Raw genomic sequence first — 12968 nt, 5'->3', positions numbered from 1 at the left:
TGAGCTGGCCAGAAAAAAGCAACTTCGTAACTTACTCTCACAAACAGACTGTCTGCAAATGAAGCTGGGTTGTCTACTTCAGTGAAAGCCGGTGGCCCTGTGCCCATAATCCTCCAGCGTATATAAAGTATACTGGCCCCTCCAGACATCAGAAGAGTTATCCTGAAAAGCAGCCCCTTTCTTAACAGCCCAGCATTCTACAGGAAAGAAAGAAAAAAACCCATCATATAAAAACCATTATTTTGTTCTCTTCCCCACTACATTCACATCCTTTTTGCCACTATCTCAGAAAGAAGAGGCTGTTCCTGTGCATTTTTGCTATTAGAGTTTACATTTTTATTATTCTTGCAGTTACTATAAAGCTCTCAAACTTTACTATGCTTTCATTGACTAATTGCAAAATATTTTTTGCAAACATTTTGATTTCCTTCTCAATCAGAAAAGAAAACCTTTTTATTCAAGGAGTCTCTCTGTTCTACAAATCCTCAGTAACTCTATAGCTGATGTAATTTTACATAGCAATTTCTAATAGGGAATTTGAGCAGAATACAGCCTTTAGTATACAGCATATTAAATTGAACTATCTTTTCTTTTAAAAATGGCGGATGATTACTTTGTGAACTTTGTTTCAAATAGCTATATCCAGTTGACTGCTCATCATGGAAAGTTTTTGTCCACTTAGGTCTCTTTAGAAGTAAAATTACATGCATACAACAAGAAAACTGCAGAGTTAGAAACTGAGAGGAATTAGAAACTGAATTAAAACTTTCACAATCACTAAAGTGATTAAAAAGCTAATGACAGGCACCCAAATCACTTTGGTCAGGCTAAAATTACTCAAGATCTACAAAAAACTGTATTTTATCTACATTAACTCAGTTGATTTCCATCACATATTTTATAAGATACACTTCAGGGTCTAAAGAAGGAAATCACATAAAACATAGAGAAGTCATGTCACAGAAGTGAAATTTGACGCACTTTTCCATTTTTTCCTCCATGAAGTATAACACATTTTCTCCAAGCACACATCAGTTTCATAAATAAAAGAAAACCACTGTATACTGTAGGTTTTCAAGCTTCACCAGTAGAGACTGGAAACAATCATCAGTAACTATAACGATATCCTTGTCACAGCTTTCAGATGCAAATCCGAGCTTCCAACACCCTACCCAGCGAGCAAATGGTAACTCAGATAGGAAATGAAGGACATAGCTCCTCTCTGACCCCCCTATATTACAGTGATGTAGGGCTGCCTTAGAGCTCATTGAAACGTGATGGCTGAATTTATTCTACGCAGCCTCAACAAGTCATTCGAGAAGCACAAGATGTAAGATGAGTTTCTCTGAAATGAAAGATTATTTTGACCACTTGTCTTTCCATTTGACACAGCTGAAGATGAAAGTGTCAGTAAACTATGGATTTTACATGGAAGAGTTGACTGGATCCTAAAAAACACGGTCATGAGACCTCCCGTATTAGCTTTCCTTTACTCCTACCTTCCTCCCTTAGCCTGATATCACATAATCACAGAATCACAGAATCAACCAGGTTGGAAGAGACCTCAGGGATCATCGAGTCCAACCGCTGCCCCTACACCACCCTGTCAACTAGACCATGGCACTAAGTGCCATGTCCAGTCTTTTCTTAAACACATCCAGAGATGGTGACTCCACCACCTCCCTGGGCAGCCCCTTCCAATGGCTAATGACCCTTTCTGAAAAGAAATTCTTCCTGATGTCCAACCTGAACCTCCCCTGGCGAAGCTTGAGGCTGTGCCCTCTTGTCCTATCGCTAGTTGCCCGGGAGAAGAGGCCAACTCCCACTTCACTACAACCTCCCTTCAGGTAGGTGTAGACTGCAATAAGGTCACCTCGGAGCCTCCTCTTCTCCAGGCTAAACAACCCCAGCTCCCTCAGCCGTTCCTCGTAGGTCAGACCCTCCAGACCCTTCACCAGCTTGGTCGCCCTCCTCTGGACTCGCTCCAACACCTCAACATCTTTCTTGAAGAGCGGGGCCCAGAACTGGACACAGTACTCAAGATGCGGCCTCACCAGTGCCGAGTAGAGAGGGATGATCACTTCCCTAGACCGGCTGGCTACACTATTCCTAATAGAGGCCAGGATGCCATTGGCCTTCTTGGCCACCTGGGCACACTGCTGGCTCATGTTTAGCCGGCTGTCGATCAGCCTACCTACCCAAAAGACTTAAGGGGCACACACAGAATAACTGCATGTACTACCTTTAAAAACCTACCTGATAGTTATACATGATCAGTTCTATGTCCTCCATGGGAGCTGGCACAACGATTATTATTACCTATTATTGCAATACACTGATTAGCAAGTACCACCATAATTATTTAGGAGATCAATATTAGTTATTTCTGAATAAAAAAACCAAAAAAGCGAACAAAAAAAAGCAGGCTTACTGCACAAAGACAGACATCCAGCAGTGCTCTGGCTGAAGATATTTATTCTCTAAAATGATGGAAAAATTAAGTTTAAACGCAATATTCAGATGGGTTTTTAATACTTGTAGTTGACAGCGGAGTAATAAAATATTTAGCTGAATGCCTAAGGATAAAGAAGTTTGTAATGTTAAGTTTATGTAAGTTAGCTTCTGTGCTCAAATGGTTACTTCCAACTTACACATCTCAGTAATCAAAGTCACTACAATGAGGATTATAGGAAAACTATTCCTAAAAACTGTTTTTGGAAGAGAATTGTGCTATGAAGGAAAACCATATAGTGCCAATTTATAACTGCCTTATGACAGATTAACTACACAAAACCTCTTATCCCAGGCTTCGTTTCATTTAACAGTACATGCAGCTTCTTAAAGGCCAGATTTCACAAATTGCCACAATATCTCTTAGTAGGCAGAATTTTAAAAGTGGAAGAAGTATTGTCTTTGATTTAGAGTTAACTGAAATCTGACATGAAACTGAAACCTGCCTCAACTGAGAAGAAAAAAAATCTGCAAGTAAGAGAATTTAAGATCTGCCTTTCAACAAAACAAAACAATCTTAGATACACTGCCATGAAAAGAGCAGAACAGATTTTTGTAGGTGGCAGGAGCTAAAATTAATTACTTCTATTAAAAGAAGAAGAAAAGGCACATTTGATGTTTTCTTCACCCAAACAGAACTGTTTAAAAGTCACAAAACAGAAGCATAACACTTTGAGCTCTTCATGCTTAAAGAGTAATCCTCCAAAAAGCTTTGACTCTGACACATTTCACAGAATCATAAAATGGTTTGGGTTGGAAGCAACCTTTAAATATCAACTAGTCCAACCCCCCCTGCCACAGGCAGTGACATCTTTCACTAGAACAGGTTGCTCAAAGCCCCATCCAACCTGGCCTTGAACACTTCCAATGATGGGGCATCCACAACTTCCCTGGGAAACCTGTTCCAGTCTCTCGCCACCCTCATTGTAAAGAATTTATTACTGGTCAAACACTGGAACAGGCTTTCTAGAGAGGTGGTTGATGCCCGAAGCCTGTCAGTGTTTAAAAGGCATTTGGACAATGCCATCAATAATATGCTTTAACTTCTGGTCAGCCCTGAATTGGTCAGGCAGTTGGACTAGATGATCGTTGTAGGTCCCTTCAACTGAAAATATTCTGTTCTATTAAATCTAAATCTACCCTCTTTCAGTTTAAAACCATTGCCCCTTGTCCTGTCACTACAGGCCCCGGTAAAAAGTCTCTCTCCATCTTTCTTATAAGCTCCTTCTATATATTGAAAGGCCACAATAAGGTCTCCCCAGAGCCTTCTCTTCTCCAGGCTGAACAACCCCAACTCTCTCAGCCTGTCTTCATAGGAGAGGTGTTTCAGCCCTCTGACCATTTTGTCACTCTCCTCTGGACCCGCTCTAACAGGCCCATGTCTTTCATCCACCCCAGAGCTGGATGCAGTACTCCAGGTGGAGTCTCACGAGAGTGGAGTAGAGGGGCAGAATCACCTCCCTTGACCTGCTGGCCATGCTTCTTTTTATGCAGCCCAGGATATGGTTGGTTTTCTGGGCCTCAAGCACACATTGCAGGCTCATATCCAATTTCTATCCACCAGTATCCCCAAGTTCTTCTCCACAGGGCTGCTCTCAATCCCTTCATCTCCCAGCCTGTATTGATACTGGGAGTTGCCCTGACCCAGGTGCAGGCCTTGTTGAACTTCATAAGATTCACATGGGCCCACTTTTCAAGCTTCCCATGGTTCCTCTGGATGGCATCCCTTCCCTCAGCTGCACCACTCAGCTTGGTGTCATCTGCAAACTTGCTAAGGGTGCACTCATTTCTGCTATCTATGTCATTGATGAAGATATTAAATAGTATTGGTCTGAGTATGGACCCTTGAGGACACCATTCATTACGGTTTCCACTTGGACATTGAGCAATTGACTGTAATTCTTTGGATGTGGACATCCAGCCAATTCCTTATCCATCTAACAGTCCATCAGTCAAACCCATATCTGTTTTAGCAGCAGAAATGTCGTGGGGGACCATATCAAAGGCCTTACAGAAATCCAGGTAGATGACATCAACAGCTCTTCTCTTGTACACTGATAAAGTCACTCCATTGTAGAAGGCCACTAGATTAGTCGAGCACAATCTGCCCTTGGTGAAGACATGTTGGCCGTCTCTAATCACCTCCCCGTCTTTCATATGTTTTGACCTAACTTCCAAGAGAATCTGTTCCATGATCTTACCAGGCACTGATGGGAAGCTGACTGGCCATTTGTTCCCAGGATCCTCCTTATTACCTTTTATTTCCATCACTTCAATTCTGAACTGGCTCTGCTTTAGTCCCCTACAGCTCTAGACTCTTTCCCTGTCATATGCTAGTTGACATTACTCTCATTATACAGCAAAATTCTCCAGCATTCCTATTTGCTGCCTGAAATACTCCTACACCCCTCACTTAGCTGTTCTTGGTCAGTTCTAGAGATTCCACTTTCACTGATTTCCCCCTGAAGCTCCTCACTTCACTCTTTGCAAAGGACTTTAAAAGCCCCATAGGACTTGTGCTACTCAGAAACATGAGCAGGACTCTTCTGCAGTGAAACCATTGATCGATGCAAATTACAATGAATATTCCTTTGCCTCGCTGAACCTTGGCTGGGAGAGGCGAATGATTTAGCTGTTGAACAGCCGTGACGTTCTAGTAGACTGTTGGTGTATTTGGCTGCTATCAATCATTCACCTGAGGCTGATTGTTTCTGTGATTTGCTTGCCAGTGCAAATACTAGGTGCCAGATTCCACTTAAGCCAATACTAGATAAAGTGATATCAACAAAAGTCAGAAATTCAATCCTTAGCAACTATCAGTGCTTACATATTTTTTCTTTTAAACTCCTAAGCTACTAGGAACTGTCCCCTGTTTGGTAATTTGTATTCTGAAAAAAACAGTGTAATACTTTAGTGGGATTGGCAAAGTAGACATAATTTTTTTTAATGTGCTTTTTCAAATGTCTCACTATCGCATTTGAGAATCTCAATAAATATCTCTCTTTTTACTCTGATCAAACTGTGTTAAACAACCATTTCAGGTGTATAGCTACTGACCCTGGAGAACTTGGTGCATCAAGCAGTCAGCTCTTCCACACCATATTTTTAACATACTGTTGAGAGAAGTGTGGAAAGGATTTCACACTATCCAATGCAGTTCTAATGCTATCCCATTACTACTTATGTTGCTGCAAGATGTCATAGCACATTGCTTTACTAGGCTGACTGAAAATACCTCTATTTTTTTTTTTTAATTCTCAACAACAAAACTGTCAGAAGTTGTGTCTTTGTCTTTTAGTACACGACTCTCTGAATGGCCAGAATGACCAAAACCTCTGAGGACTCACCTCCAATGACTTGTCCTTATGTACTAACTTTTGAATAAGCTCCAAAACATTTAGCTTGTTAATCACCAGCACGTCAAACACTGCATTCAAACCCTAAAAAAACAACAGAAAAAAAAAGAGCATAAGATGGAGCAGCTAACCACAATTTTTTTAAAAATACATCTTAAATTCTACTTCTACCATGAGTTATTGTACACCTTAATTCTGATTTCAAATAAATAGAGAGATACGTTGGTAGTAATGATGGCAGAATGGTAAATTGAGAACCTGAGCTCAGATGAATAAAATATCATGATACTGTAATAGGGATTCTCCTGCTACATGGAATAACTCTTCAGGGAATACCACGTACCAGCAAACTAGACCCCATATGCATGGTCACAACAGTATTCTGCTCTCCATCCTCTTTCCCAAATGTTCTACAACGTAAATGCTGCGGTCAAAAGGTAAGGCTTTTGTCAGTAAGATGGAGTTTCTTTAAGCCGCCTACTTATTTTTTGCAGAATGGTATCTCTTGACTGTCAGGTTTCAGAAATACCACTTTTAAAGGGTACATAAATTGTCACAACAAACAAAGTCTCAGAAAGATTTAACAGAGGTATCAGGCTTGCTTTTCTTGCATTTATACCTATATACACAGAATCACAGAACGTTAGGGATTGGAAGGGACCTCGAAAGATCATCTAGTCCAATCCCCCTGCCGGAGCAGGATTGCCTAGACCATATCACACAGGAACGCGTCCAGGCGGGTTTTGAATGTCTCCAGAGAAGGAGACTCCACAACCTCTCTGGGCAGCCTGTTCCAGTGTTCGGTCACCCTCACTGTAAAGAAGTTTTTCCTCGTATTTATGTGGAACCTCCTGTGTTCCAGCTTGTACCCATTGCCCCTTGTCCTGTCAAGGGATGTCACTGAGAAGAGCCTGGCTCCATCCTCATGACACTTGCCCTTTACATATTTATAAACATTAATGAGGTCACCCCTCAGTCTCCTCTTCTCTAAGCTAAAGAGACCCAGCTCCCTCAGCCTCTCCTCATAAGGGAGATGTTCCACCCCCTTAATCATCTTTGTGGCTCCGCGCTGGACTCTCTCTAGCAGTTCCCTGTCCTTCTTGAACTGAGGGGCCCAGAACTGGACACAATATTCCAGATGCGGCCTCACCAGGGCAGAGTAGAGGGGGAGGAGAACCTCTCTTGACCTGCTAACCACACCCCTTCTAATACACCCCAGGATGCCATTGGCCTTCTTGGCCACAAGGGCACACTGCTGGCTCATGGTCATCCTGTTGTCCACTAGGACCCCCAGGTCCCTTTCCCCTACGCTGCTCTCCAACAGCTCTGCCCCCAACTTGTACTGGTACATGGGGTTGTTCTTGCCCAGATGCAGGACTCTACACTTGCCCTCGTTATATTTCATTAAATTTCTCCCCACCCAACTCTCCAGCCTGTCCAGGTCTCTCTGAATGGCTGCGCAGCCTTCCGTTGTGTCAGCCACTCCTCCCAGTTTTGTGTCATCAGCGAACTTGCTGACAGCGCACTCTATTCCCTCATCCAAGTCATTAATGAATATATTGAATAGAACTGGTCCCAGTACCGACCCTTGAGGGACTCCACTAGACACAGGCCTCCAACTGGACTCTGTCCCATTGACCACCACTCTCTGGCTTCTTTCCTTCAGCCAGTTCACAATCCACCTCACTACCCGATCATCCAGACCACACTTCCTCAGTTTAGCTGCGAGGATGCTGTGGGAGACCGTGTTGGGAGAACACAGGGGAAGTTGCTCAAAAAAAAAGCAAAGTTCTATGACATCAGCCACTACACATAAAACTAGAGCATATACAGTGCTTTGCAGGACTACACTTGCACATACTACCCCCAAGCAAGCAACCAAAATGTATCCGGGGGTAATTCTATTGAGGTGACCAGCAAAATCCAACTTTAACATTTTCCCTTCAGTGTTTCAGCAATCACCAACTAGGACAATCCTTGAATATTTAGCCTATATCCTAATAACTTTGGAAATTACCTCAACGTTCTAAAGACTAAATGGAAAAAAAAAAGACAGTAAAAATAGTTCCAGGTGAGGCAAAGAGTTAGTACACTGGGAGGCCACAAGTCTGTCTCTAAGAAAAAGTCAAAGGGCGAAGAAAGAAGATAGATTAGAGAATGGCATGGTTCCACGTAGGAAGGCCACCTGTCAGTTAAAAGGCTTTTGGCTCACTTGCGTGATTATAGGAAGGCAAAAATCCTGCTGAAAAATACATTCAGCCTACAAGCAATCTTTTTAATGTGTGATTTATCCTTTCATCCCTCTGACCCGTGCCCCTCAGCAGAACAATAATTATAATCGTCCTAGTAATGCATCAGCAAACAAATAAAAGACCCAGATCCAATAACAATTCTGTGTCTGCTAGCTCAAATAATTACTTCATACCACTAAAGGAAATAATCACACCACGTTTTAAGAAAATTCCTTATGTTTTCCTTACATGTACCTTTAAAAAATACATCACTCTACAAACATCTAACCAAAAATAATGTCCTAAAGCAAGAAGTTTTCTGTAATTTCTTCTCTCTTTTTTTCTAGTAAGGACAAAAGGGTCCTTGCTGCAAAGAATTCTTCTGATTCTGTTGCTTTATCTATGTCAGTTAAAGCTATAAATGGGATTTATTTATAAAGATATATGTCTATATAAAAGGTAAAAATCACGGATGTAGCATTTCAGGTGGCTGATTTGGTCACCCAAAACATAACATCTTCACTGAAGTAATAAAAAGCAAGAGCACAATGAACATGAACAGTAACTATATCTGTTCACATAGACAGACCCTTAAGTAATGGACAGAAGGAAGAGATTCAGTATCAGAAATGCATAAACAATGGCTCTACTTCTAATTACACTGTTCACAAAAGCAAGAGGGTGGAGCTTTTAAAAATGCTCTCCTCCAGTTTTATCTTTGTTCACAAGCCTGCAACAAGAGGTTTGTAGGCCTTCTATCTCACATTCAAAAAACAAGGCCAACAAGCACGACATGCATTGAAACTAACACTGCAAATCTTTTAAATTTTGCAAAAAATTAACACATATACACAACCTGCTTACAAAAGATAAAATGAAGAATTCCAACAGATTGTCAGGAATACAGTCAAGACAGATCTACTAGAATACTGCTTTTTGTCAACATTAACTAGTTTTCTGAACAGAACAAAAAGGTGTGCATGTAATTAGCTGTGGAGAAGATTCATCTTTGTATGCTTTACAACTGCACCTGACAGATGCTGAGGTCAAACTTCAGTCAGTAAGAAGATTCTTACCAGTATTGTAATTCCTTGTTCTTTGCACAGCATGGCTATTGCACCTAGGATAACACTCACCAGCACCCAGAATATAGAAAAATTATGCCCTTCCTTATCTGTCAAAACAAAGCATGCCATAATGTTAGGTTTATACATTTAAAGGTAAAGTTAGAAATCAAAATTAAAATTAGAATACAGCATTTAATCTGGATACACAGACTTAAAAAGCATAGGGCACCTCCTGCAATATGCTGGTATTTGTTCCTTTATTGCAGTCATTTTATATTCTCAGAGACATTAGAAATCTCCCTATTTGCTAGATGCTTTAGCCAGATTAATTAGAATGGCAGAAGCTTCACATAGTTTCCACAATGAATCATCTGCAAAGGTTATTTCCCAATATTTAGACACATTTATCATCCTTAGCTAGAGCTCTGTCATTACTGGCCACTCTCTTCCAAGCTACCATAAGAACAAGAAATTCTTTCTAATGGTTACACGTGAAGTGTCACACACACAAACTGTTTTAACTGTAGTCTAATGTACAAAGGCACAATGAGCTGCTTCTCCAGGGCTGCTGCATTTAGCAAGTACCTCATGTCAATTTCATTAGCACTGCAATGAAGTGCCACGGAGCTCAAAAATTTCAGCATCTGAGCAGAGAAGCAGTTAGTTCTTCCACTTAGGAAGCAGTTTTACAGCAGGGTGAAGAACTCTGGGGTTAAGAGATCAAGAGTAACTACTGCTTCTACTCAAAGAAAGAGTCTTTAAAGACTGCACCATGTAGCTGATTTTGGGTACTACAAGCAGGCATTTCTGAGATTAATATAACAATAAGCTCTACTTCAGCCAAGGTACTACCACACACACAGTACATGGGTACTTCACATAAAAACATATCTGTCACAACCTCTACTCCACAGGTGCAAGCAACAGAGGGAAGTTTCATTCAGAGGCAGTTTCTTGATTCAAGCAACATGGGCTCTACAGGCATCAGAAGAATCAATCTTTGACTGGGCACGTGAAAAAACAAAGTTGAACTCTACCTTCATTGACTGAATCCCTTTCCTACTTTCCTTGATCTCTAGAGCAGTTCTTCCCTACTGCTAATGCAGGTTTGACCCTCAGTACTTAAACAAAACTGTTTGCAATTTTGCAATAATGGTCTATGGAAAGGGTAAATGGCAGAATTAAGATTAATTTCACCAGAAGTAGGCACCTACACCTAAGCTAGTATACTAGTCTTCCTTTCTAACTGGTTGAGAGAAGGGGGTGCCTTTAGGGATTAAGTTACCTAATTAAATGCAGTCGTTCACCTTTCAGAGAAGTAGCTCGCTCTCTTCCCTGATTATAAAGGGAGATTAGTATACTAGCTCAGATGTTGTTGGGTCAGATACAAACCACAACCACAAGTGTGAAAAGGATCTGCTGACACTGGCCTCCTCTCATTTTGAAGCGGACTACTTCTTTTGTGGCAGAGAGTATAAGTTTTCAGAAAAATATGTGGAAGAACAGGTTTTGAGGTTGCTTCTAGCACTCCTTTCTTACATAAGACTCAAAGCTTCAACAGAGTGACTATTAAGATGTTTGAGATTCATCATTGCAATACCTAGTAGGCGTTCGTTCCTTCTCCCCCCACTCCAAATTATGTCCTCACAGGTGAGGTAAGAACATCAGAGGTGCAGATGTTATAAAGTTAAAAGAAAGCCTTCTGAAGGAAAGAAGTCATACACATCTCAACAATACCAAAACAAAACATGGCAATACAAAATACATAATGCCTAAACTAAAGAAACATTGCAACTAAAAAAAAATGCAATGAAGAAATTCCAGCTCACATCAATTATACAAAAGAAAAACTGAGGGTTGCAATTCATGGAGGAAGGAGCTTCAAAATTAATTCTAAAAGTATTGCTAAGAATAAAAGGAATCTGTCCTAAATACATTCCTTGAAGGAGTTCTTCAACTCTTCAGACTCTGCAATACTGTTCAGCTAGTTCTTGAAATTCAGATGTTTTTGTTTGGTTTTGTTTCTTTTTTTTTTTTTAATGTAGAAATAAACTAGCTGAGAGAATGTGAAGATGGAAGGCAAAGTAATTAACTGTGTTCACAAAATGACAATCAGTCATTCTTAGTAAAAGGGAGAACAGTGAACAAAGCCAATGGACTTCACTGAGTTTACTGAAGTATGCTTTCTTCAACTGAGAGATTTCTTTTTCCCAGAATCAAATTCTGGTGGAAAGAAGTCAGGACAACTAAGCACTTCTCAGCGAAGCAGTATTCAGTACACAAATGCAAACTATCTTAACACGGAAGAGAGTGGGAAGTAGATATGGTAAGAGACCAGCTGGCAATTCACAAATGCTTTGATAATTCAAAACGTAAGAGTAATAGCAAAAAAGGAACTAGGTCAAATTATCAAGGACAAGTGCAACAGCAGCATATTCATACAGAAACAAACTCAGAAAGGTCACATCACAAAATGAGAAAAGGTAATGTATGTAAAAGAAAGAAACCCACAATTCCATAGATATATTAGAAGAAGAACAGCAAGGAAGGAGTTATTCCAATACTCAGTGGGAAAGGTAATGGACAATGCCAAGAAAACAGAAGTGTTCTGTGCCTTTTTGCTTCATTTTTTCACAAAGAGGTCAGCTGCAATCAGATGGCAAGCACAACACGAGCAGAAAGGGAGCAAGAGCAAAGAAAAAAATAGTGAACTACAAGACACAGAATTTATAGAGAAGTTAATGTTTTAAATTACAATGATTGGTTAAATTTACTCCAACAAGTCCTATACAACGCAGAGTAATCTGAATTGTTACTTCTGAGAAATCAAGAAAAACACATGAGAAGCCTGAAATAAAATAAAAGAATGCCTACATGCCTACTTCTAAAGAGGAAAAGATATACAAAAGGATAAGCTAAAGAAACAAAGCTAAGCTGACTGGTCAAAATTACCCAGAAAAAACCCCACTTAGACAAAATATTTTCTAGGTGACCCTCTAAAAGTTAAAAGTATGTGATTAATTGTTTGCCAAATACATATTTTAGCCATTTATATCAAGCTAAGTATAATTTCTGACTTGGACAGGAAAAAAAAAGGGCCTTCCCAATGAAAGCAAACCTGTAAACAACCTATACCTTGACGTCACAAAGGCATGAGAAGACCACTGGAGACACTATGAAATACACCAGGAAAAAAATGGGCTGCATGAAGTTATTATAGAATGGGTGCAAATAACAGCTGGAACACTACACTAAGAGTCCAGCTTATTGTGAAAAATGTGAAGATACATTCTGGATTGGGTCCTTCCTTCATCTGGCTCTAATAGATAATTTTAAAAATTTGGATGATGGAATAAGGAGCATGCTGATTAAGTCCAGAGGCGCTGCCAGGCTGCAATGGCCAGGAAGCACACTAAGGAGAAGTCAGAATTCCATTGACAAACTGGAGGAGTGGTCTAGCAAAAACACCTAATAATCGAATGCCATTCAATAAGCCCACATTCAAAGTTGTGCAGAAACAGGTTTGTCTTCTTCTGAACATCCCAAGTCTCAGATGCCAGCAATATCTCAGCATGTCAAGTGTAGCCAAGCTTAAGTATGGACTCTCAAAGATGGTAAAAGCACCCAGCAAAAGAGAAATAATGAGGGACCCACAATGAGGATCTTATGAGAGACAGTGTCAAAGGCTTGGACTTTAGTAAGGCCTTTGACACAGTATCCCATAAAATCCTCATAAAGAAGCTGTAGATGTACAGGCTGGATGAGCAGATAGCGAGGTGGATTGAAAACTGGCTGAATGACCA

General features: G+C 40.4%; 1 protein-coding gene across 1 annotated transcript in view; it reads right to left on the bottom strand.

Annotated features, from left to right (window-relative positions):
- Positions 1–12968, bottom strand: part of TMTC4 (transmembrane O-mannosyltransferase targeting cadherins 4) — a 60742-nt gene that overhangs the window by 22547 nt on the left and 25227 nt on the right. Inside the window, exons 7-9 of the mRNA XM_068423512.1 lie at positions 9175–9272; positions 5859–5951; positions 36–197 (exon numbers count right to left, since the gene is read on the bottom strand). Of these exons, the coding sequence (XP_068279613.1) occupies positions 36–197; positions 5859–5951; positions 9175–9272 (353 nt within the window). The remainder of the gene's footprint in view (positions 1–35; positions 198–5858; positions 5952–9174; positions 9273–12968) is intronic.

This window comes from Nyctibius grandis, chromosome 2 (assembly GCF_013368605.1).
Source record: "Nyctibius grandis isolate bNycGra1 chromosome 2, bNycGra1.pri, whole genome shotgun sequence".
Classification (NCBI taxonomy): Eukaryota; Metazoa; Chordata; class Aves; order Nyctibiiformes; family Nyctibiidae; genus Nyctibius; species Nyctibius grandis.
Note: the sequence above shows the minus strand (reverse complement) of the source record. Positions and strands in the feature narration are given on the sequence as shown.